At 41.3% G+C, this 27,180-nt stretch overlaps 1 protein-coding gene across 1 annotated transcript; it reads left to right on the plus strand.

Annotated features, from left to right (window-relative positions):
* Positions 1-2,663: 2,663 nt before the first annotated feature.
* Positions 2,664-9,640, plus strand: spry4 (sprouty homolog 4). Its single transcript, XM_080509232.1, has 2 exons — positions 2,664-2,823; positions 5,009-9,640. Exon 2 carries the CDS (start codon positions 5,060-5,062, stop codon positions 6,206-6,208), a length of 1,149 nt encoding a protein of 382 aa, XP_080365358.1. The 5' UTR covers positions 2,664-2,823; positions 5,009-5,059; the 3' UTR covers positions 6,209-9,640.
* The last annotated feature ends 17,540 nt before the right edge of the window (positions 9,641-27,180 follow it).

Consider the following 27,180-nt stretch of genomic DNA (forward strand, 5'->3'; position numbering starts at 1 on the left):
GGTCTTTGTGCATCTCATCACATCTGTGTGTGCCGGAGGAGGATCGGAGTGACAGAATCAGAGAGAAATGTGGGAAAGAGAGACTGCCATTATGGAAGCTTTCATTCCTGTCATGTTCAACATAGCTTTGTCTGAAAATAAAACAGTTACATTACAATGTAAATGTTTGTTAACAGGTTCTTTCTCCAGCTATTAGAAATGTACAATAGACAATAGTAACAACGTTTTGCTATTCTAATGTACTTTATGTATTTTAGCATATTGATTTTACAAATGGCATGCTGATGTAGTGAGTTTACTCTTTAAAAGATTTACTGATAATCATCATAAACTGATTAGGCTTTCCTATAAAAACATGTGTGTCTCTTTAAAAACTTGCTTCCATTGCAGCACCTCACTGCAATAGTCTGGAGGTCTCAGTGTTGTGTTGTGTCCACAGTTCTTACAAAAAGCCTTACAAACGCTAGTGAAAAAATTATAAATTGTATTTGCTTCCATTTCTATAAACACGGATATTGTTTCCTTTGTTATTTCTTACATTTTAAGGGTGGATTCAACCCTCTGGTGTACTGGTTTCACACCTCTGATGCTCGTATTACAAAAGTATTGTTAATAAATCTCATAATCACAAGTGTGCCAAACATATTAAGCTTTGTTTATATATTGAAATATGAAAAATTATTTACAATATAACAGTTATCTTTGAGTGCTACGTGCATGATAAGGCTTGAAAATTAACCATATTACACACAATTAAATGCTTTTTAACCATTTCTACTTGAAAGATTTGAATAACTTAATTGCAAGCCACCATAATTTGTTTGCACATGGTGTTAGTCTTGTTTTCCATTGTCTATCAGCCCTGTCCTACGTTTCACGATTTTCTTTCTTTTTTCAATTACAAGGCAAACAGCACATATTAGACAGCCAAATAAACTGGCCAAAATGTGAAACTATGCACTTTTCCAGTTAATTTTTTTAAGTTGGCAGACAGTCAAAGTAAAGGATTATTGCGATCCTAGTGAATCTAATCCTCTTCTATATTCTTTAAGCCCTTGCAAGTTGATAAATATCGTAAAACAGATTTTTTTAATGGCATCAAAAGTTGCAACTTACCTTTCCCTACTTTTTCACTCATCAAATTCGATTTCTTGTGATTCATATTTTACTTACACGAATAATGGCAGTGATGGAAGACAATTTCAGATATTAAATTCATCCCCTTACCCCTTTTCTTTTCCTTCTCTCCTCAATAACAATAATCCCAATTTGGAGGTGTAGTGGTTGCTATGGTGATGTGTGCAAACTGGATAATGGGGCAACTGTTAACCTTTGACTGGTTAAAAGCCCCAAGCTGAGGGAGTGAGGGGGTAGAGCCTTGGCAGGACACACACACACACGCGCGCGCACACACACACGCACACGCGCACACACACACACACACACACACACACACACACACACACACACACACACACACACACACACACACACACACACTGGGATGTCAGAGAGAAAGGAAATTCACACTCATTTCCTCTGTGTGGTTTCGGTACAAATCAACAACATCCTGTCCTTTTGTGAATCCTGCCTGCCCTCATGCTGGTTTGCGTTTCAGAGTAGGCGTTATAACCCCCCACCCTTCTCTTCTGTCCTCTCCTCTCCTCCCCCATCCTCCTTCTCCTCCTCCTCATCTCCTCTGTGTTTTACACTATACCACAGAGGCTGTAGTCATACCTCACATTGTTGCAGAGGAAGGAAGGGCACGTCCTTGTTCTCAATAAATGGCTTTAGATAGAACAGGGGAGAGGGTATTATTTAGCCTAATGGAGCTGAGGCATGTGACCTCTAACATTTTGATTTCATTTCTGAAACTACACAGATTAAAATGAAAGATGAACCTGAAGCGATGATGCTGAGTTTATGAACATATCTGGCAGCTACAGTACTTTTGGTTGAATTGTGGGTTCATATTTGGGTTGGAGGTTTTAAGAAATGAGGAAAAAATGAATCAATTCATTGCAGATTTAGCCCACTCATGTCTCTCTCCCTTGAATCAGATACACAACACCACCATAATCACATCTCTTGTTCTATACCCCACCCCCACCCCACCCCCTCAAGCTTCACATAGTTTGTTGGAAAAACATGCGGGTTAAAATACAGATCAGGCGAGCAGATGACTCGACGCTTTATGTAAATCAGGCCTGACATTGCCCTTGTGACCAAAAAAAAAAAAAAAAACACCCCCTCCTCTCATATACACACGCCTCATTCGCCATTTCTTCCCATTCATAAAAATCCGGGCATCGCGCCTGCGCAATGCTATTCGGAGTCCTCCCCATTCATAAAAATGTAACCTCCGCATTTCAGCCCTCCCGAGTCGTTCTGCCCTCCCATTCACAAAAGAGAGAGAGAGAGAGAGAGAGAGAGAGAGAGAGAGAGAGAGAGAGAGAGAGAGAGAGAGAGAGAGAGAGAGAGAGAGAGAGAGAGGAGGAGGAAGGGGGAAAAAAAAGCTGAGGCATCTGCGCAGTGCCGTCCCTTTCCTTCCCTCTACCCTCCCATTCATAAAAACTCGCTTCCCTCCCCCTCGGTTGCAACATCATATCCAAAGCTCTGCGTTCACAACCGCAGTCGCCTTTTATGCAGCAGCGAGTGGAGAATAGCGCCGGAGAGCCTTTCGCCGACGCTGTTCACGTTATTTTCAACGTTTTGGACTTTACCCGACATTTGTGGAGCTACTCACTCTCTCAAGACTGGACTTAACCTGCGCGTAAAACGTCGTGCGCAACGAAGAGATGAGAATTGTATCCTGAAACCACAGTAAGTAACCACCGCTCCACCCCACCTCCCCCCCCAACCAACACACACACACACATAGTCTAATATTTGTGCCCAGCGAGGGTGTGAAACAACTGTTCAGTCCCTGCGCTGCAACAAACTTCAGCGTTTCGTCTCAGTAGACCTCCTGTAAACTGTTATTTTGCAACAAGCTGTTTCCCCGAGCGGTGTTTGCGCTTTAAGTCAATATTTAACCACCGTTTCAGGACCGATCGTGCGGGTAAAGGCGCACGTAGGGAACGGAGTACTTTTTCCGCGTTTTTCCAGAGCAGATATCTCTCTTAAAAACATTAAAAATATATATATATATTTTTTAAATCCTCTTTTTTGTAGCTTATTAAAAAGCCGCTGTCACGATGACAAACCTCGGTTCAAATCTCCAGTCTGCGTTCACGTTGCAGCCCGTGTGGTTAGATTGCGTGTGTCCTTCTCGCTCTGCAGCGACACGTCGAGTCAGGTGTTTTTCCTGATTAATCTTTTTTTTTTTTTTATCATCTCAACCCCGTCCTGCAAAATATTAGATTTCTTACAATTACAACTACAAAAAAAGGTTTTTATTCCGATTGACAGGGTCCACGTTGACTCGTCAAACTCCGCACAAACTGCCGGCGATTAAAACTGCACCTCGGGTTTGTGTCGAATTGTCTTCCTTTACCGCCGTTACGTCCATAAAGGTGATAAAAGTGGTGGGGATACGGTCACAATGCCTATAAAAACACGCTATTTGAGTATGCTGAGCGGCCGCCTCCGGTTTTTATGACTCAGTCCATTCACATATTGAAGGGAGGGACGCGCACGCTCTTTGCACACACGCACTTGCACATGCATAGTTCCGGCTTGGAGCTCATAATGGTCTCGATTTGTCGATCACAAGCGCCTGTGTCGGTGGCTGCAATGTCGCAACAGGTTTTTCAACCAGGCTTTTGCAAAAACCGAGGGGGGAAGAGACAAATATAAGCCGACGGTCAGAAAATAGAATCGAATTAAGACAGAATCTGTCATAAATTGAACTGCCTATCAGCAGTTAAATGGGTGTAATAAACAACAATAGGATATGTTTTAACGGTTCGGATATTTAAATTATGTTTTGTTTTTTTTTAACGTTAGTAGAAAATAACGTATTCATAGTGCGAAAACTTGGGATTTTGATCAACGGTCGGTGAAAATATCGGTACGAGTGCGCAGTTGATTCATGCCTGCAACACCGAGTGCAGCCAGTAGCTCTCATTCACAAAAACCAGCACTTCATAAAATCAGCCCCATTCACAAATCCTGAAATTAGTGCCATTCAAGTCCACGTTTAACCATCGGAATTTAAAAGAAAAAAATCATATCATGTGCCAAATATGATACATTTAAGTGAATTTATCGATGTATTAAATGTGTCTGTTTCATTTTGTAACTGCTAAAGTTGGGTCTTTGGCAACTCTCTCATTTCTTTGCCTTGTTTTTGCATCTGTGAGTCTTTTGCATTCAAGTCCTGCTCTCCGGTGCTCCCAGTTCTTTGGAAGGAAGGCAATGTGTGCCCAACCGCTATTGTTCTAATGTTAAAGTTAGAATGGTGGAGGTTTATGCTGATTATCCTGCTGCTATTTAGTCTAAAAATCAAAATCATTTGGTAACTTTCTATATTACAGCAAAGATTGTCATTGGAAAAAATATGCATTTCTGTTGAAATGCTTTAATGCTTTAGTTTTATGCATTTATTAACGACATTGGATGTTAGAGAAAAAAAAAGCTTAATTTCATACACACCAAAGATAAGATGTGCAATCAATGTGTTATGCATAGTCTATAATAATCAGAAAATGCGTTTTCCAGTTAGAGAGAAACCTCTGAGGTAAATCAGTTGAATAAGCCACAAAAAGATTAAAAAAAACAAAAAACAGTTTTGATCATTGACTTGTCTACTCTAGTTAAATTAGAGGAAATCTTAATCAAACTATCTTGTTTGTCATCTTTAGTGAGTTTTTTTTGCTCGTGTGATTTTGTTCAGGATAAAACTATTAAAATATTTTCTTTTTGTATTACTGAAGCCCTTTTTATAATCTATACTGCTTGGTTTGTGATTGAAAATAAGACCTATAGAATGAAAGGCTGGATGAAGAAAGTGCTTAACAGCAAAGGCAGTCAGCCTTAACTGTCTCTTTTGTATCTGTCTTTGCAGTATTGCTAAATGCTGCTTTAGAGTGAAGACGTGCAAGGCACCGGCCTACACATGGAGTCCAGGGTTCCCCACCATGTCCCCGGAGTGTCCTCCTCCCTCATATCACAGCCCCTGCTGGACAGTCGAGTGCCCTACGGCCGTCTTCAGCACCCACTCACCATTTACCCTATCGACCAGATAAAGTCTTCACATGTGGAGAATGACTACATCGACAGCCCCGCGGTTGTGTCTCAGCAGCCCCCAAGCCAGAAGTCTATGAATCGAAGAATCACCTGGCTAGGTCAAAATCAGGAAGCCTTTCTTGGGGCAAATCACAACCATCATCACAATCACCAACACCAGCCCCACCAGCAGGGCCGGTGCGAGTCTCACCCTCACCAAGACACCACTACCCACCCTTGGATTTCCTTCAGTGGTAGACCCAGCTCGATCAGCAGCAGCAGTAGTACCTCATCTGATCAGAGGCTCCTGGACCACGCTGCGCCCACCCCAACTGTGGACCACCACCCAAACTTGCACCCTCACCAGGGCCCTGTCAACACCGTCACAACCCGAACTCCGGGCTGCTTCTCTTCCTCAGAATCCAAGGTTCTCACCTCTTCTTCCTCTGCTTCCACCTGCTCCACCTCCTCTAAATCGCTAGACCTCAAGTCTGGAAAGTTGCCTGCAGGAGGCCTGTGCACCACTGGAGGTCAGCAAGGATTGGCGCTGATCCCTTCCTCCCCCGCCGAGAAGAAGCACCTCCTTCTCTGCGAGCACTGTGGGAAGTGCCGATGCACAGAGTGTACACTCCCCCGAACCCTACCCTCTTGTTGGGTCTGCAACCAGGAGTGCCTGTGCTCTGCTCAGAGCCTGGTGGATACAGCCACCTGCATGTGCCTGGTCAAAGGGATCTTCTACCACTGCACCGAGGACGAGGATGACGAGGGCTCCTGCGCCGACAAGCCGTGCTCATGCTCGCAGGCCAACTGCTGTGCGCGCTGGTCCTTCATGGCCGCCCTTTCTGTTGTCCTGCCTTGCCTGGTCTGCTACCTACCAGCCACAGGTCTGGCCAAACTGGGACAGAAGTGTTATGACAATGTTAGCAGGCCTGGCTGTCGCTGCAAGAACTCACAGGGCAGCACAAGTGCCCCGGTGTGTAAAAACGGAGGCGTGGAAGCAAAATCTGGGACACTAGAGAAACAGCAGCAAGGGTCATGATACTGGACCAAACTGGTTGGCAGTGACCTTTGCTAAAAACTGGACAAGACCATACCGTAACTTGCTCGCTCTCTTTGGATAGGACAATCCAACACCAACCCATTAAACTATCCCATTAATCTGCTGGAAGATGACTTATGTAAAACAAAGGTACTTAAATGGCTTATTGACTAATGTTTGATAGGGTGGGTGATCAAAAAGGGCCTTATCTGAGAGAGTTCGCTGGTAAGAATGGCTGACAGGCCCTGAGATGTTTTTTTTTTGTTGTTGTTTTTTTTTTATTTCTTTTTTGTAAGAGTGACAAGGTGAAAAGAAAGCAAATTGTGGAACTGGTTGTATTTTGTGAAGATGGCTGATGGCACAAAGTCATTGTACCTCTCTGCTGCTCAATATTCCTCAGCTAATTTTGTAATGCAAACTAACCAGAATCTGGTAGACGATCGTCAGATCACATGAAAATCACTGATGGAGATAAATATCTGCCCCCATCACCCCCCACCTCCTCATCCCCAAAAGCACAGCCCAGTATCAAACATGAAAACAAGTGATTATCTATTCTGTGGCTTCACGATAGACCAGTGAAAGAGTAAAACCACCACTAAGTCACTCACTCTCTCCACCATTATGATGATCACCATATGTGAGCGTTGCCATTTTCCTCTCATACCTTAAAGATGCTAGCTTGGTGTTGCTAACATTTTATCTCCACGTTTTTAATCTCTATGGAGGAGCTGTAAAAACATTTGTAGCCTTTAAAATTATAGTAATTTCCCATAGCTCTCACTCTGTATTGTTATTGAGCAGTTGTGCTGCAAGTGAGAGATAATCACTTTACAGTTCTATTTTTGGGTGGCGAACCCTACACATTGGAAAACATTTGAATGCAGTTCACCAATCACCTCAGACGTAATGCATGTCATGACCTGCATGCTCTAGTCTAATGGTTGCCCACCGTGCGAGTAGTTGATTTGTAGTAGGAAAATTTGTTTTAGAAAAAAAAATGACAAAAAATTCAAAAAAAAAAAATTTAAAGTACACCCAACCTTCTCAGGGACTGTTACAGTTATCCTCTTGAACTTGGCATACCGTGAGTTAATTTCTGAATTGTCTAGGAGCCTGATGTACTTCCTCTTTGCACAAAAAAATGCAAAGAAACATTTAGGGGCAAAAAGGCAATAATGAATATTTAAAACAAGTAAGCTAAGACGGAGAAAGAAACTGGCCAGAAAAAAAAAAGTTTCCAGGAGGAGAGGGGATGCAAGTGATGGAGAGCGAAGAGGAGGAGGAGAGAAGGCATCGCAAAGTTGTTGTTGTGTTCGTATCCAGTCAGCCTTTGTCGAAATCAAACCTGCCACTTGCACAACCTTTTTAGGAAGACGCAAACCCCTTAAAGGATGTACTAAAGCACAGTATTAACCACCTCAGCTATCTCCCATTACATTGACGTGCACTACATTTAGTCCGCACACCCCAGCCCACCTACACACACACATACACACACGTGTCTTTATTGAATTCAAATCATCATGCTGCATAGCTGTGTAAGTCAGATAGTCTCTCTTTTATCCTTAAAGTCTATTTTTGTGGTTTGCATGACGTTCTTAGGACTTTGCCAAAGGAAGCTGTTATACAGTAGCATGTTTTTCGCAGTCTGAGTGATCACAGTTGTTTATGCACTCTTGCCAAATGAAGTTGACGGCAGTTGGTCGTTAAAAGGCGTGCTGCTCTTTAATACAGATGGCCGTTTCCGTTTGGCAATAAAGGCATGCTGTCTTTGTTGCTCCATCTCTCTCTCTCACACACACACACACACACGCACACACACACTCACACGCACACACGCACACACACACAGACAGACCTCTCTTTCATTTCGGACCCTTAACTTCCACATTAGGGTGCCTAACTTTGCTCATACTTGTATTTGTCTTGTTGCACAAAGCTGATATCACACAGTAAAAATAGGAAAGAAAATAACACATGGTCCTTAGTCTTGAATGTATGAGGCAATATTTTCAAAACCTAGCAATTCAGTCCGAGAGAAAGGTGCCAAAACTGAGAATGATTGTGTGACCGGGCAAGAGGCTCGGTAGGTGTAGATGGGCGGCAAAAATCACAAATGTTTTGACAATATATTTAGTAATAGAGCTATGCAGGTGAAATGTTATTTGCTGTAAATAGTTTCACAACATTTGTGTTCTTTAGAAGAGACTTTTAAATGTCCTTGAAAGATTGCATGGTACATTATAACTACAATTCAGTACAAAATATATAGAGAATATATTAGATATATATTTTGAGGGTAAGAATAAGATGTTTTCGAGGTTGTGAGAAAAGGGAGAGGATCATGGTGAGAAGAAGGTTCTGGAAGGGGTAACAAAAATGACAGGTCTTTCTATCACTAGCACTTGATTTACATTAAAAATAAATAAATAAAGTGTGCCCGGCAATAAAGTGGAAGAAAAAAAAACCTCCTGCTGTTTATGCTATCCATGGCTCATTAGCAGTCGAGAGGCTAAGCTAATTCCCTGGTTCTTCTCAGAGTCCTAAAGACTGTGGTCTCATTGAATCCACACAGGGAACACAATCTGCCCCTATCAACCAATTTCCTGCTGTTACTCTCTCTCTCTCTCTCTCTCTCCCTCCGTTTTTCCCCCCTTTTTCTTCCTTCCTCTCTTCCCTCCTTCCTGCCAGAGAAATTGTCCAACAAACACCCCTGGCTTTTCTTGATTGACAAACACAGCTGCTGTGCATAAACTTGTCATACCACAGAGACTGGAGGGGAGGGGAGTGGGGGGGGTTGTTAGACGTCGGCCTCTCTTTCTTGCCCTCTCTCGTCATTTTCTTCCCCTTCTTGGTGATGTTTTTCTCCGGAGTTGCATTCCGTGCTATCCTTTTCACCAGTGGACCTCTTCTTTACACAGTTGTTGCCTTTCCTTTCTTCTTTTTTTTCCCTCTCTCGACTCTGTCACTGCAAAAGTAATGCCATTTTACTTCATGTTAGCTTTATATGATCACACGTGCTCACAAGCCTGTTGAAGGTGTGGAGTAATCGCCAACAATGACAACCCAAATATTCAAAAGTTGTTTTTTTTTTTTTTGATACAATGCTGTGATTTCTACACACTCATGTTCCTGTATCACTCAGTTGCAGGCACAGATGTTTTTTTCTTTTCTTTTCATCCCAAGCAAGAGGAAAAATCTCATACAGTTGGGCGATGCTACTCCATTCCTTTACACCTTTGCAATGTCAATGTTGGGGATTAAGAAACGAGATCTGTGCGTTTGTTTTGTTTAGATATAACAAAAAAGAAAAAAAATCTCATATAAAAGGTTCCCTTTATAGATATATTTATTTTGAAGTTCTATTTTATATAGTATTTATTTAGATGCCAACTTTTTGTTTGTGAAGAAAGCTTATGTCGAAATGGAATGTACATTGACAATGGAAATATATATTGTTAAATATACTTGGCTGTTGTGTCGTTACTTTTGCGAGATGTTTTCAGGGCAGTAACACACACTGACAGGACTTCATACACAGAACAAACGCTTTCATGCTTTCAGAAACGGTAAGTTAAATATTCAGTAAATGATTCACTTGTAATTTAAATCTGTGTTACTTATGATTAATATTCCCTTCTATAGTTTAGAAGACCAGTGATATCAGTACACGACCCATTTCTAGCCAGAAAATAAGTCTTCGCCCATTTTCAACTTGTTAGTAGCCACTCAAATGCTTCTTATGGGTATATTTTTAACTATTAATCATACTGTTTTAGAACATTTACACGTTTTAGTTGCTTCACATCAACACTTCAAATTCCTGAGGTCCCCCCTTCCTGCGGTTGAATAAGCTGCTCTCTATAAATCACTGGCGGGGCGGTGAAGGCCAAATAAAGCCGTGTGAGCTTAAACAGAATAGAAAACATTACATAAGAGAGGAAATAATCCACAGGCTTCCTCTGGACGGCATGACACGAGAAATTAAACTAATCAAACAGTCGCTTTATATCAGGGCTCATACTTGACGGTCGTCTTGCTTGCATACGTGCATGTGTGTGTGTGTGTGTGTCTTTCTTTCTTGCAGGTTAAACTTCCCTTGACTTTATAGGGGTGGTCTGTTATGATCTGCATGTGCAACATTCCTTTCTCTGTAAAGCACCACCTTATGAAGCCGAAGTACACACAAAAACTCGCACTGTCGTCACCCACAACCCCCCAGCCCACCTGTGCTGCTGTTACCCTGAGGCGTCCGTCCTTCTTTGGTGCAACTACCCACCCACCACCCCCAATACAATCTCCCACTATTCCCCTGTATGCGTTTGTTTCCTGGGTGTTTACCTGAGTGCACCCAGGAGAGAAGAGAAGAGAAGAGAAGAGCTTGCCCGGCCTTCCAGCATCACATAAAGAGCGTGTTTCCGCTGCAAAAGCCCTGTAGGCGCTGCGGTGTCTGCTCCAACAGGTGAGATCAGAGACCAACCTGCCTGTTTACCTGCCGGTCTGTCAGCACCCACCTGGGATGGCACACACACACACACACACACACACACACACACACACACACACACACACACACACACACACACACACACACACACACACACACACACACACACACACACACACACACACACACACACACACACACACACACACACACACACACACACACACCTGCATTTGACTTCCTCCACACCTACATTGTCATCTCCACCCCACTGGGCCACATACATATCATCAACACAGGAAGTTTCAGCATGGGCAGGTGGAAAAGAAACCATTTATTATAAGCTAGCATTACAGCAGCCTGGATTCACTGAGTCCCGGGTCAAAAGCTGTGTATACAAATAACAGTGTGCTGTAGGTTTGGCCTGCTGTGTGAAGAGGTTGGGTTTTGCCACTGGGGACAATGCAAGTACACCAGCCGGAAAAAACAAAAAAAAACAATTTACTGTACATAATCTATTTTACATAATTTATATCTCACATAATATATGCTTATTCATTTATTTATGTTTATTCGCTAAACAGTCTGTAGAGGTTACTGTGGCAGGTCATACTATACAAGTGCTCTATTTCATGCAGGTTTATTGTGCCAGTGTTGAGAATAAGGCCGTCACACCCAGTGCACACACACCCACACACACACACACACACACAGAAGCGTACACACATTGAACTAAACTAACCTCGCATTTCTTCAAATCTGTGTTTGATAATGTTCCTGACTGGATGACAAGTACCCAAAATGTGGGTCAAACATTAAAATCCCCACAACAGTAAGTAAATACATGTCAATATACACAGACACACACACTCGTTATATTTTGCAGATGCAGATGTTTACAAATCCAAGTTTTACAGGGTAACAGCAATGTCTAAAGTCAGAACTGGATACTGACTCACTGTGGGGGTCATTTCATATTATAAAAGTGTGTCAGTGGCCCTCAGGCAGCTTGTTCCATTCAAAGCACATGTGACATGGTGAGCAGGGCGGGTTGGACCGTCACTGTGTTTGACAGAAGTTGCGTTGCAATAACAAGACAAAAAGGGATCATCAGGTGCAGCATCCAAGCGACATAATCTCACTTGGCCCATCCCACATTTGTCTGCTTATCTGCAGTGTTTTACAAACGACAAAGCTCCAACTGCTAAGTCACCATATCAGCATAGCCAGATGTGACCCGAGATACCTTTTAAAGAGGCAAGCCACCATTTTTTTCAGCATGAATCTGCATTTAGGTAACATATGTTAGACTAATGCTCTGAGGCCGAGGGGGAAAACCACATGCCAGTTTCCTGCAGTGAATGATGTTTCCCCTCAGCTGGTCTCTGAATCTCTTTGAGATTTTCAAGAAGCTCACTGTAATTTCGACTCTCCTGCACTTATGTGCTTCAAGTTAGCTCAAGTAAATCCCCCACAGTTTGCTGTTTAGATGACATATTGCAAAAGCCATTCTCACATCTGGTGTAGCGCTCAAGCAAACCCCCTCGCACCCCTCACAACCCCTAGATACACACTCAGACACACATTTTCCTCCTTTTTTCCTCTTACTCCCATCTCTCTCTCTCTCTCTCTCTCTCTCTCTCTCTCTCTGCTACAAAATAAGTCTATAAATGGAGATAGAAAGTTTGAGTATGTTAAAACTGCCTTTGATAGAGTTAAGCAGTATACGAAAAAACAGCAATGAGATGTATTTTAGTTTCGACAAAATTGTTTCTAGAGACATCAAAATGTTTTCTTTTTATCCTGACAAGTGTTCCATTATGAAAATGCTTGCTGTGTAATCTATAAGACAGATCTGCAAAAAAAAAAAGTCTGATTTGATTTTTAGCATTCATTTACTAACTATGCAACCTGTACAATGTGACACAGATTCCTGTTTCTATTGCCTCATGATCAGTCACTTCACTGTGCTGATTGGTTTCATCTCCAGGTTGCAGCAGCAGTGACCATTTGGAAACACTTTACCTGTTTAATTCACTTCTATGGTAAAGTGGGCTTGTTCTCAAAGCATGGCATTATCTATCAAAATGTCTTACCAATCCATAGAGAATCATCCTCACACTCTGTATGCAATAAGTAGAGGCAAAATAGATTATTTTCTTTTTCATGCAAATATAGTGTGTTGCACCCAAGAGCTACACATAAGATATATATCAATGTGGCCTTAGTCTGAAAATGTTGTTGTGTTGATTATAAGACATCACTTCCCAAATGTATCCCACTAGATTCTTGAACTTTCCAAAGATTTGTTCACATTACGTCTTGCCCAGCTGGAGTACACATTTTCATAATGTTGCTATTTCACACCATTGCATAGCTGTCTTATTGGCAAAAATCTTCACAATTTTAGATATGAGATATCAAAACCAACCCATATTCCGAGCGCATGCTGTTCCTGGTTTTAATAAACACCATAAAGACAAAAACACCACAGTTGATATCTTGAACCACACTATATTAGCTATGACAAAGGTCCACACATATTGCGTCACAGGAAACCTACAGATCCATGATTTCCCAAAACACTACAGTGAAGCCAAACACCAACAAACACCCACTTTCAGGGACACAGAGGCTGGATCCTTTAAATTAAAAACAATTTGCTCTCTAGTATTATTGTCATGTTTTTTTTCTCCCCCCCAACTAATGATAACAAAATTAAGTATCAGCAATTCAGTAAATAAATACTGTCAACTTTTATCAGTTTGAAAGTTTGCTAAGTGTACCAATGACCTTTTCCTTATCTTGGAGATGTTTATTAATGTACATGGACTGTCACTGATTTTCACAGTAGGCCAAAGAGATATCTGTACAAATATTCTCTCTCTCCTGGAATTACATGAAGACCATGTGTGTGGTAGCATAGATAGATAAAAACAAATAGAATGCGTTTTTTTCCCCACAGTTGTCGATACTCAACACTGATTAACACTAAAAGATAAAAGCTTAAGATGTTGTGCTCCATTTTCTGCTGGATCCACTGAAAAATGTAGATAAAAATATTAAGAAAACTATACATTTATAGTACGTACAGTCTTTTGGCCACAGGCTTCTCATCGCGATTTACTCATCAATTCTAATTCAGTTGCATATTTACACATTTTGCTTTTAGAAGTGACTTGGGGAAGTGTTTGCTCCTGTTTACACATGAGACCCCATGCAGGTCTGCAGGAATGCACGCTCACAGAAACGAGGGCAGAACTGGCGAGTGCAATTCTGCTAGGAAAAGGAACCCCTGACATTAAGACTGCAAAATTATATTGCCAACTGACACAAATGCACTCTGACAAACATACAGGATCTCCTCCTCTCCCCCCTCTCCTCCCTCTCCATTCCCCTTCTCTCTTTCCCCTGTGGAATTCAAAAGTAAAATGAACCTAAGTGTGACAGGACGGCTTCAGCTGCAGGAAAAACACACATTTCAACACTCAGGAAGTGGCAGGGATAGCTTAGAGGAGAGGAGTGGGACAGAGGGAGGAGGAGAACAGGGAGTAAAGGAGGAGTGGTTGTTCAAGCTTGTCTGACTTAATGTCCATCTGTCCGAAAATGGGCAATGAAAGCTTCAGTATGCTTGAGCTAGAGTGGTAAATATTAAATTAAAGACATCCTAAAGGTTTTGGGAAAGTGGCCAGGCTTGACAGCAACTGTCAAACATCCAAATAGTTTTCCGTTTCTTTCCAAAATATTTCCCAATTCACAATTTAAGTAATCCTCGAAGCCCAAAGAGGCAAATGGGGGGGGGGGGGGGGGGTGTTAAAAAAAAGACAGAGGGACGAGGAGAAAAGAGAGATTAGCCACGATTTTTCGTGCCGCATTTGCCTGCCTACCAGCAAGTCAAGCAGACAGTCAGCCTGTCCACCATGAAGCCAGTCACCCAGCCAACAAACAAGCCAACCGGTCCATTTCATTCAGCGGGGCCACTGGCACGGGACCAAGTATCGCCACTAAACAAAGAGCCACTGTCTTGCATCACTTCCCCTCAGAGAGGCCAACCAGGCCGCAGCCTCTTATCACCAGGCACTGCCAGTCTGAAGCACACCGAGGCCTCCACCGCACCGGCCTATTTACTGCTTTCTGTTACAGCTCTCTCCCATTATACCACCATTATGCTAACCCTGTACCCAGGGGGAGGGTTGGATTTCAGCTTTCAAGAGTGTCAACGAAAGGGGCAACACATAAAAAGAAAAGCGAATCAAACTGCATCTTTCACTGAATTCAGCGTGTCGTCCTAACATTAAGGGGGGATTTTTCCCCACTCACTTTCTGCTTTTGTAATGTGTACATTTTGTAAAAAGAAAAAAAAAAAAACACAAGGAAAGTAACATTGAATTGTGCTTTTGCTCTTGCACAACCATTCAGCTGTGCAGAAGTCAGTGCTCCTCTTTTTTTTTTTTTTTTTTTTTTTTCAGTGAGCCTGGCTTCAAGCCGGCTGCTTTAGTTGCTGGATTTGTAGAACTCTGAAAACTATTTTCAAGCATTTGAAGCGTAGATTGTGGTACACTAAATGGTTTTCTGCTTTGTTCTGTTCCCTTTTAGTTGGTTCTACTGTGACCCTATTATTTTCCTATTGCAGAAGTTAAGGAGTGAAAGTCTGGAATCTTAATGGGCAGCTTTGCTCCTCTGTCTTGATAAGTATTCTGCCGGTGTAGTTTGATACTTCCTTCCATTCCACAACCTGTGTGTGTGTGTGTGTATGTGTGTGTGTGTGTGTGTGTGTGTGTGTGTGTGTGTGTGTGTGTGTGTGTGTGTGTGTGTGTGTGTGTGTGTGTGTGTGTGTGTGTGTGTGTGTGTGTGTGTGTGTGTGTCATGGGTGCGTGTCTGTTTTCAACAGTCCCTGTGGCTGCCTAAGGGGGGGTGGACATGTGTAAAGGAACAGTTGCATTCCTTTCAGATCCTCCTCTCTAAAGGAAAACACACACACACACACACACACACACACACACACACACACACACACACACACACACACACACACACACACACACACACACACACACACACACACACACACACAAACACACACTGAAATCCATACAAACTAAGTCTACAAGAACACACAAACAGACTCCTTCTCTCCTCTCTCTCTCTTTCTCTCTCTCTCACTCTCTCTCTCTCTCTCTCTCTCTCTCTCGGAACAAGAGCGGAGCAAGATGGTCCCCCGAGGCGTCGGAGGGGCCAAAAAACTGAACCGACCAAACTTGGCTTCCGACCCCGGAGGAGCGACACGCCTACTTGGCGGCGGCCTGCAGTGCATTCCTGGTGAGAGCACTGTCAAAGCCAAGCACTTCCTCTGGAGCCAGGCCAGCCCCGCCACAATAACATTTCATACATTTATCTATTGGTCTCTAACACTCGTCGCTGACGCATTTAAAAAATAAGTATGTGTACATCCGCGCACATGCAAACAAGTACGTCAAAACATTATTTTGATTCTTATCTTTGCTGTCATTTTCTCTCTGCTCCACTGTCCAAGTTTCCCTATCAATGTTCTGTCTCTAATCCTGTTTTTATTCTCTTCTCTTCTCTGGCACACCGAGTTTTCCGTTGTATGATATACACCAGATAGCAAATACTTTGTTTTCATCCTGACCTTCACTTGTTATGGGCTACAGTTGATATTCTGGCCTCTGTGGCCTCATGGGTTTCCTCACATATATTCTCAAAGCTTTTGCGATGTACTATACCTTTGTTTAGGTTTCAAAAACTGATCTGATTGGGAGGCTTTATCTGGGCAAAAGTTGAACACTTGGCCATTTTTCTAACTGGGCGATAAAAAGACTATAGTTTTTTTTGTCCATAAAAGGTAGCTTTTTGACATCAACCCCTACAGTCAGGCAGTAAAACTCCAGTTGTTTATTTTAGTAAATAACATGTGATAAAAACAACTCTAACTCACTAGTCATTGCTGTTAAAACTACTCTAAGTTTGGCTAACTTAATGAAATCAGCTTTGACTGAAATCTCAAACAGGACCTACTTTAAACCATGAAATTAATGTTTAAAAAAAAAAAAAAACCCACCAAATACAGACACATGATAATATACAGTGGAATGTTGCTTTGAGACCTTCTATAGTGAGGAATCCAGATTCCAGCTGCAGTAGGAGGACATCTCATATATAATCAAATTCAACTTACATATTTGCTGTGGTGACCCCAGTAAAAGGGAGCAACCCAATAGACAAAACAAGACTCAAAAAAATCATACACATTTGTTGCTTACATCACATTTAACCAACCAAAACCACCCGTGCGTGCTTCATACCGCTCCCAGCGAGGTTTTCCAAGGTTAACTTTGCTTCATTCACGTGTCTACTTGTCTATCTGTGTTCTAGTTCCTATTCTACTGGAACAAACACAAACACAGCCAAACACACAGAGACAGAGGGAGACTGTTATGTAACCGCTATGACTTCACAGGAAGTCAGCACCATTGTGTGTGTGAGTCTGTTTGTTCCCGAGGTCTGTGCAAATCATGAGTCCGTGAAACTGTGAGTGTGTGTTTAGCTGCAGATGTACAGTTTGCATCTCGCGTCGGTATGTACTTATTCACGAGTGTGTCTCCTGTGTGCTTGAGTTTGTTGTGTTTGTGGAGCCTGAGAGGTGACGGCCCACTGCACTTCCAAATTACGGAGTGGCGAGCAGGGTCCTGCAATGTTTTACATCGATTTAAGTCAGGCATGTCAAACATATAGGTCTGCGCTCCAAATACGGCCCAACAGAGGATCCATACTTGCCTGCTGGATGACAGGAAAGCATTACAAATAAAACTTGCAAAGGAATTTTGAAAGTGGCGATGTTGCAGTAGCTATAGCTAATCTGCTAAGTATCATTAGCATTTATGTGGCAGATTTTGGAAAAGCAGTCAAATCTTTGTAGAGTGTTTTGCAGATTTCTCATTTGTATATTTTCTTTGTTGTTTCTTGAAGTTTGGGATTGTTTGTTGTTGTTTTCTTAGCATTTTTGTTGTGTTTAGTTATAGCTTCTTTTTAGTTTTCCATAGGTTTTTGTAAATGTAGTTGCTGTTTATAGTTTTTTGTTATTGATTTTTGTAGTTTCATTGTTGGGTGTTTTTGTACTTTCTTTGTTGTTTGTTTGGTTGTTTTCTTAGTTTTGTCTAATATTGTGTGGGTGTTGTTTGTTTTGTAGTTGTAGTTGTTGTTTTTCCAGATTTTATTATTTCAAGATGTTTGCATTGCTTGTTTGTGAAGGTTGGAAGAAAAAAAAAACTACCTGAATGCATAATAGTCACTTCTTTCGGTTAAGAGGGATATGTCTGAGCACGATAGCAAAAGGTTAAAATCTCTATTTTGCAGAACACATTACTCAGTTGTTCTATCAAAATGCAAGCGTAAAGACATGTGGAGCAAGAGCGATGGTGTGTTCATGAGTAACTGGGAGTATAAAGGAGTTGGAAAAAAAACACCAGAATGTTTCCAAGAGCTTCCAGAAACAAGTGGTTTTGAAGAAAGATAAGAAACATACTCACTCCAAACACATACGTTTTTATCTTCACTTATCTTCATAGTTGAATGTGATGAGGAGCTTGTTTCAGTTATTGTATTGTTGAACAGTTTAAATGGTACAATTCTCCACTTCTTCAACGCAATATGAAGATGTAACGTGGCTGTCCAGAATTATAGCCTTTACTTAGCACACCTAATGAAAAACTATATCTGCTGCCTCTAAATGCCTTACAGCTGCAATTATTCATTATTGGCCTGCCGACATGGTTCACGGATAGGTAAAGCCCATGTGCAAGCATTCAGAATCAGTTAGCATGTTTCATAAGGGTTTCTCTTATTATTTAATGGGGGAAAACAGAGAAACTCACAATCTGCAACTGTAACCCTGTGTCCAGAGTCACACTTCAATCTGTGTTTCATTGAGGTAGTAATAAACTCAAGCTCAAAATGGTTGTGAAGGCCTTTTGTATTGTGAAAAATAAAAAAGTTTTTGACTGTTTGGTTTATGATATCTAACAATATTTGAGTCTTTGATTTAAACAAAGCTCCTTACATGTGTCAGGAAGGATGAGGAGTCGACCCTTTACTCTTGTGAAAGTTGTCGCTTGTAAATTCCACCCGGTCAGATCTCCTCTTTGCAGCCCACCGCTAAGATCACTGGTTCTTAAAAGGCTCTGTTTCCTTCCTGTTAACATACATCTGTTTAGATAAAATCATAAGCAACAGTGAAAATTACCATGGCAACCCCTCAAAAAACATGCGCACACACAAGACTCGCCACTTCTCACACTCGCTCAGCTTAACGTAAAGCGAAAATGAGGTCGAGCCATGTTTTCTTAGAGATGTGAGAGCTGTGTGTATGTTTACTTGTGCGCATTTTTGCATGTGCATGTTTAGGACCTCAGGGTGGGGCATCTTGGCATATCTCACCATAGTGAGATGTTTCCTTTTGGCTCAGATAGCAGTCTTGGGTTCCTGTTGGCTGACCTTTTCTCTCCTTGTGACGTTCCTGTCATGCATTCTCAGTTTAAGGTAACACGTATAGGTGGAGCCAGTTTTTCTGGACAGTTAAAAAGAAAACGTCAACAAAGCGTTGGGTCTTTTTACACACATTTTTGAAGACAGATCACATTTAAAATTCAGTCAAGTCAATAATAGAACTGAACACATAATTGATAGTAAAGGTAAAATGTAGACTATGCAAAAACTATGTATTTTTAATCTTTGTCAGTTTTTGTTTTAGATTGAACAAACACTGATTGAGCAAAGGGATATTATTACAACAGCAATAAACATGTATTTTTTTTTCATAGATGTAAGGTTTGCATCTGAGTCCATCAAAAAGTAAGAAGATTTGGGCAAAGTTTACACGTTTTCAAGTGAAGATGGAAAACCTTCATTGCATTTTCGGTGTCTGTTGACATGAGAACAGACCTCTGCACCACTGGAAATGCAGCTGTTTGAAAACAGCTCCCACTCTCTCTCCGTGGAAATATGGGTAAGCACAATTCTTTGAAAAATGCAACTACTGCTCATGCGCACCATGGTCCATAGTAAATAGTTCTTCTGCACACGCACGAGTAGATGGACAATAACAGCAATGGCGTCCTGCAGAGTCCATATTCTCCTGGGATTTAGTGGTTTATGGTTGAGAATCACCCGTAATGGCAATCCAACTTCATCGTCCGTCCCCACAAATGTGTGATCCCATAGTTAATGTTTGTAGGTTGTTCTCTGCGCAGGTGCGTGTGGTTTCATACAAAAACAACCAACAGCACCAAGTCGCGGCCTGGCAAGCGAACCACATTGTTTTCAGCAATTCTGCTGTTTCCTTGTAAACTGACATCATTTGAACGTGAAACTTTTCTGCAACGAAAATGCAAAAACTATTAAAAAAAATTCTTGAATCATTGTCATGTATTGTCATGTAGTTAAAAAAAAATATTATAATTTTAGTTATGGCATTCACCAAACCCATGCAACGTTGACAATGAATGTAAATAGCACTCATTTCACGTTACTTCGAATGCAACCTCCTGCATCGTTAGGAACAATGTGAACAGCTAAGGTCCGGAGTTTACCACATTTTTCACTGCATTTCAGGAAACTGCCTCCAGAGGAACTTGCCAACTCTCTAATAGCTGATAATAACCTAAATCTGTTCAGCTTGTCATTGAACTGTGCACATTTTTTCATTTTTAATAAAGGTATACAACTTTGCGTGTGGTTTGCAAGCCTTGGATGAAAAAGACAAAAGTTGAAACGTGAATGCTAAAAACACAACAGTCAATTCTCTGAAAGCACAGGCTGTGTAAAAAGGGCTCATATGTGGTTTCCCACAGTACAGCTACAACAACAACCCAGAAAGACCCGAAAGTATTTTTCTGTCAGCTCACTGCTATACTCGACAAGCATAGCTGTTGTCAAGATACTTCAATCTACAAACTACTTGTTAGATTAGGATACATATTTTATTTTGCATCTAAGTAGTTATGGCATTGCATGTGATGTGAGATGGGCACACTGGACCAGAGCAGCACAGTGATGTGCAGCAGGCCTTGAGTCAGCAACTTTTGCTCGGATAAATGGACACTGTCATTCAGTCAGATGTCCAGTTTTCATGAATCGGCCATTGTTCTACAAGATAGCCACATCGGATCACTAAAAACTGAAATATCTTTCCTTTCGCTGAGTCATTGTTAGACAATCTTGGTGCTTTTGCTGTCTCTACACACATTATAAAAATCGACTGGCCTCTATTAAATCTCGGTGAATCCAGGTGACAATCAGTAGTTCCGCCGGGAGAGAACCTCTGGAAAACACAAAGAAGGAATGAGTCACAAACCCACCGGACTCTCCTCCAGCCAGCCATTGTGCGAAGTGATTTGCTTTGATGGTTTCAAAGAAGGAAGATGTTTAGCTGCACTGCGTACTCGCACGCAATCACGCACAAACATTCAAACGCAGCCAAATGTGAGTTAGCGGTATGTTTTCTTCATTATCCCCTGTCCACTCAACACGCGAAGGCCGGACAAACCAACTTTAGGATCAATCACCCGAGCCTCAGCTCTTTTAGTCTAACCTTGCATGGTAAGCCATTCCTAAAAGATAAATATTTGTTCTAAATTATTACCGGTTTTAATCTGGTTTATTATTTTAGGAATCACCGACTCGCAGACACAGGTTCTCCTGCCAGCCTCAGGTACTCAGGTAAGCTGTAGGCTTAGGCAGCTCAACTGGGCGAGTGAGACATTGAGCCTCCGTAGATCACACATTCTAATCCAACAGGATGTGTCAGTCTTTGCCTCAGTGAAAGAAATGTTTCCGATAACGTGACAGTAAAACACAGGGAATAGTTTCTATTCAACATGCCCTGGAAAGCTCCCGCTTTTTTTAAAGGGACATTTCTCATTTGTGCTGTAACCTGACACTGTCGCGGTTTTATATTAAAACCCATGATTACCAAGAAGGTGTAGTTTGACAAAAGAGACAGACGTCAAGAACCCAACAGGTAGTTTAAACACACACGACACAACTCAAATAGGTCTCAATGACTGTTGATGACAGAATTTGCTCAAAAAATATCTATCCATCCATTTTCTATACCTCTTTGTCCAATCCAGAGTCACAATCCTCACTAACTCAATATGAAGGCTGAGTAAATCTTGAACGGTTCAGTCCATCATGGGGCAAACATTGAGACAGAAACACTTACTCGCATTCACACCTATGGATCAATATAGAGTGATCAATGAACCTCACATGCAGGTTTTTGGACATGTTTATAGAAACTGGAGGACCTGTAGGAAATGTGCACAACGGGAGAGCATACAAACTCCACACACAAAGGGCTAAATATACCATGATGAGGTCTAAATGTTCTTTTGGAAGAATTTTTTTTTTTTAATCCCTGCACTCAATCTTTCGTATTATAAAAGTTTATCTTACATGCCCACAGCTCAGGGCCACCACTCCCACTTTATCCAGCTGGCTCCTCTTATCCAAACAAGAGTTACATAAATAGTAATTGAATTATGCCAATTAAAATAGTAATGATACTAATTATGTAATTTCTTTTAAAATTAGTTTATTTGACCTTCTTTTCTTTTGTGTGTGTTGCAGGTTTTGACATTTGTGAATCTTTCTTTGTGAAGTCCAAGTGACCGCCATTTGCTAAAGCTGTCCCCTCTTTGTGGCTCAAACGGTCCTGTGGAAACATTTTCCTTGATTTAACCTCTGAGATTTGGGCTTTAAATCATTGTGAAAATGCTGGCATTCGCTTGCGATTCCTCACTTTTCTCTTCCTGTTAGAGAAGAGATGCTCGCCCCATTGACAGTCAAAACCTCGGGACACCATATCCAACCCCACAGGCCTCTCAGAGTGTCAGTTTGTAATATTGCTGCTTAATGAGGGAAGAAATAGTGGTGGTTACCCATTTGGTGTACCGTAAGTCCTCGTTCAGTCCTTCAGTTTGTGTGTCTGCACATGCCTGAATGCTTGTGTGGGTCTGCGGGTATGTTTGCTGCACGAATGAATGCTTTTGTGTGCGTGTGTGTGTGTGTGTGTGTGTGTGTGTGTGTGTGTGTGTGTGTGTGTGTGTGTGTGTGTGTGTGTGTGTGTGTGTGTGTGTGTGTGTGTGTGTGTGTGTGTGTGTGTGTGTGTAACTCTGTGGGGGTAAATGAATGTGATTGTGTTTATTTGCTGGCCGTGTGTAGGACACAGGAAGCCTTGGGGGCCCAGGCTCTTGCTGTTCGTTATGGAGTGAGGAGGGGGTGAGAGAGAGAGAGAGAGAGAGAGAGAGAGAGAGAGAGAGAGAGAGAGAGAGAGAGAGAGAGAGAGAGATGGAAGTTATATAGCCGTCGCTGCTGTCTGTAACTGCTGGGCATGGAGTCTCAGTGGAGCCAAAGCACGGTGCAAAGGCGCACACACACACACACACACACACACACACACACACACACACACACACACACACACACACACACACACACACACACACACACACACACACACACACACACACACACACACACACACACACACACACACACAATGGAAACACTTTATTTGAAACATATAGCAGTGATTTATAGCGGCCTAATGATCCACTCAGGCCTTGAGCTGATTCATCCCTTATGTCAACCCTTACAACGTTTTCATGTTACATCTTCCTCATAAATGACATGAAACTGGAATCTTGTGTCAGTTTAACAGGCTGTAATGTAAAAAAAAAAAAAAAAAAAAAAAAAAAAGTCCACTTTTTTTTTCCAAGAGGATGCTAAACTTTTCAGCATCAGCATAAAACTGCATGTAAAACTATATCACATCACCTCAGGTTATGTAGACAGGGTTTTAGGGACCCTTTTTTTTAAAAACTATTTATAAACTTTTTACAAACGAAAATGAACAGGGGGAAGACAAGCCGTGCCACCAGCCGAGAAAGAGCATGTTTTGAGGTGAAGGGACATTCTGTTAATGTCTAGACCCAGCAAGCAACAAAAGTCAGAGAAAGCTGATGCCACTACACCCTTCTCTTCTTGTTCCGGTGCAGCTCCACATTTTACATCTGCAAATCTGTCTCCAAGACATTATCTTTATACGCCAATTTATATACAACTCAAATATCAGCTGTACTTTTTGCCACAAACAAATGCTGCTAAAGTTGCAAATTCTTACACACTTTGCAAAACCAGTTCTTTTTCCAACAATTCCTTTCGAATTTTGGGGTTATTTTTAGACCGGGGGGGGGGGCACTTCGTTAAGGTTTATAAAAGAGTGGTTTTAAAAGAACTAAACACATTTTGTTTGTTTTGATTTTGACAAGAAGTGGAAACCTTAAAGCACCTTCAGCTTTGACCAAAGTACATTTGGTTTTCAAAAAGTACTTTACTTGTTATAGCTTTTATCAGCTTCAGGCGCCTTCCCACAACAAAAAAACACTTCTAACAAAGCCTTCAAAGAAATGCAGCCTCCAAACAGGCTATGCATGTGTTCATTTTAAACTATAACTTATTTTAAATCAAATCACTTCTTCTTGCATTATTTTATTTATAGCTTTTAGAAGCATCTTTCGTTTGATTTAACTGTATATTTAATGTGATTTCATTGTCAATTTTGAAATTATATCTGTTAAAGCTACATGTGAATTATGCATTCCATGTGTCCTTTGATTCTTATTCTTCCACACAGAGATCAAACCCAGTCATGAGCTGCTTTTAATAATGTGAGAAGAAATACAGATATTTGTGGTCAATGTAGGGAGCAAAAGTAACTTATCATCAGAAAAAGAAATACTCAATTAAAGTCCAAATATCTGACAAATCAACTTCAGCACAATGAGATACCTGCCGCCTAAACCATTATGCATTTCATTCTATAAATGTTTGGCTTATAAGATGTAGATCTTCTACACAGAAAACACTGTAAAATGAATACTTCATATCTAAACTCCTCAACTTTGTGAAGCAACACTTTCTTTTTTTCCACCAAACTTGTTTTACTCCAGGGGAAATGACTGGCCTTGTGTTAGTAGAAAACCAAATATTGATGCTGTTTTATGGAAAAAATTAATCTGAATACATAAGCTGGAAGCGTCTCAACAGCGAGAGTGGTGAGATATGCTTTGAACTGAACATTGCCATACATGGTCAGCACTCTGAAGACTTGGGCACAGGTTCCTGAGGAAGGATGTCGTATTGTTGACCACTTCATCACCAGTAAAAAGTATACTTGCACTCTTGAATGTGGAACAGTACTTGATACTGATGGTGAAAATGCTTTTCCCCCCCTTTCTATAAGAAGTGTGCTAACTGCATCTGGTTTGTACGACTGACTATGGCAGAGGAATGGAAATGAGCTGTGTAATATCCTGGCCTCTCTCTCTTCCACTGACAGTTTTCAAAATCATAAATTCTTTTATAAATCTCTTCTTTGCTCTGCTTGTTTTGCAATACACATTTGAAAAAAAAGTAATCTGCCTCTCTCTCTCTCTTTCTCTCTTTCTCTCTCTCTCTGTTTTCCCCTTCTGAGGTTTTGCTGCAGTTTCCTTAAGTAATTTGACAGTTTCACCACATCCAGTTTGGTTTCTGGCCGGTGCCTTGGCCAGGAGCGCCGGCAGAACTTTTTCTGGAACCTTCCTCTTGGTCTTCTTCATCTCCGCCTGCCCCCCTGCTGCAGCTCCACTGTGCGGTTTCATCTCGGAGGGCCTCCAAAGCACATGGCTGTCGTCCCAGTGGCAAGAGGGACAGCAAGAGACAGAAAAAGAGAAGGGAGACAGAGATGGGGGTGGGTATTGAAAAGGACCGCTAGAAGAATAAGGTTCCTTTTTTTAAAAGGAATGGTCACAACATAACATGGCACATTTGTTTCTTCAAGCAAACATGCAGTGAAGGCTGTCATTCTCCCATCCAGGTCACCCAGCATTCCTCTCTTCTCGAGCCCAGGACATAAACAACGGGCACATAGTCTGACCCAAAGAGGGAGAAACATTTCATTTAGCAATTTGTCCTTGTGTTCCCTGACCTCCACTAACCTAACCTAACCCTGCTCTGCAATTCAATGCTGGACGAGAGAGAGAAAATACTCCCTGCACCTCCGAGCTGAGGCCCGTCATTAACTTTTATTGTACAAATGCAAACCGAAAAAAACCCTAACATTTTTTGATGTTTGTGACTCATCAGCATCAGGGTTTTGTGAGCTGAAGAAACTGCACCACATTGCATTAAAAGAAGCGGCTCCAGCATTATTTGTGGAAATTTAAAAAAACAAAACTTTTTATATATACTTTTTACTCATATATATATATAAAGTTGACATATTACAGAAAATATCATTTCCTGGTTATTTCTGTGAATAAATAGCAGCATATTTACATCCCACAATGAATAAATAGTCATAAGTTCACTAAAAGTGTACTAATGTTCTGGGAAATGGAAAAAAAAAAAAAAAAAAAGATTAAATCACTCTTAGAATGTGATGTGATTCATTTTATTTATTTTGATACAACTTCTTGGAAATGCTTATTTATAATAGCAAAGAGTATATCTGGAGGCCATGTGGTTTTCTAGTGGCCGGGAGTCTCACCTCACACAGAAATATCTGCAGTTCAAGTCAGGACTTGGGGGCTTTTCTGTAGGGAGTTTGCAAGTTCTTTCTGGCCATGCGTAAGTTTTGACTCCCGTTTCCTCCCACAGTCCAATAACACAAATTTGAGGTTAACTGGTGACTCTGAAATTTACCATAGTAGTGAATGTGAGTGTGTGAACATCGCTTTGTGTTTGTCCTGTGATGAACTGGCGACTTGTGTTGACTGGCTTCGCCCATATAGTCAGCTGAGATCAGCTCCTCGTGCCAACACGACAATAGAAACGGGGCTCTAGAGGATGTAAAGTTGGATGGATTAAATCTTGGCTTGTAAAAGGCCAAAATAAAAACCAACAAGGGTCCATCCATTCAAGTCATTTTTGTCTTATCCACTAGAAATAAATGCAGATCCTGGATTCTTCAGTGATAAATAACAACGACAACCAATCAACAGCAGCAGCAGCAGCAATGTTACAAACTACCCTCTGCTCATAGCCTCTCCAAAAACCTCACTTTCTCATTGTCCTTTTATCCCCTGTCTTGCTGATTGGCTGGCCAATCAGGCAGAGCTCTGTGATCAGCACACAATCTCCCTTCCAATGGAGCTAAACCGATTCTGAAACACCATAAAACAATCACAACATTCCAGCAACAATCAATATTTTCTTTTTTAATTCAAAATAAACTTGATTGCATTTTCTTTGCATGTCAAAAAGAAAAATACAATCCACCAAATATCAACAAACTTGAAATATCACCATTAATGGGATGGTGAGTGGAATGTGTACCCTCTTTTCACCTAAACCAGCAATACTGATCCACAGAAAAACGACAATGTGTTCTTTTTGATTTAATTGTGTAATATTTTTTCATCCATTGTTTTATCCTATTGTGACCCTGCATGTTGCACGGTGC

Source organism: Blennius ocellaris, assembly GCF_963422515.1.
Source record: "Blennius ocellaris genome assembly, chromosome: 14".
Taxonomy (NCBI): domain Eukaryota; kingdom Metazoa; phylum Chordata; class Actinopteri; order Blenniiformes; family Blenniidae; genus Blennius; species Blennius ocellaris.

Excerpts from the sequence above, each read along its gene's own strand:
- spry4 (XM_080509232.1), top strand. The coding sequence starts at position 5,060 with ATGGAGTCCAGGGTTCCCCACCATGTCCCCGGAGTGTCCTCCTCCCTC.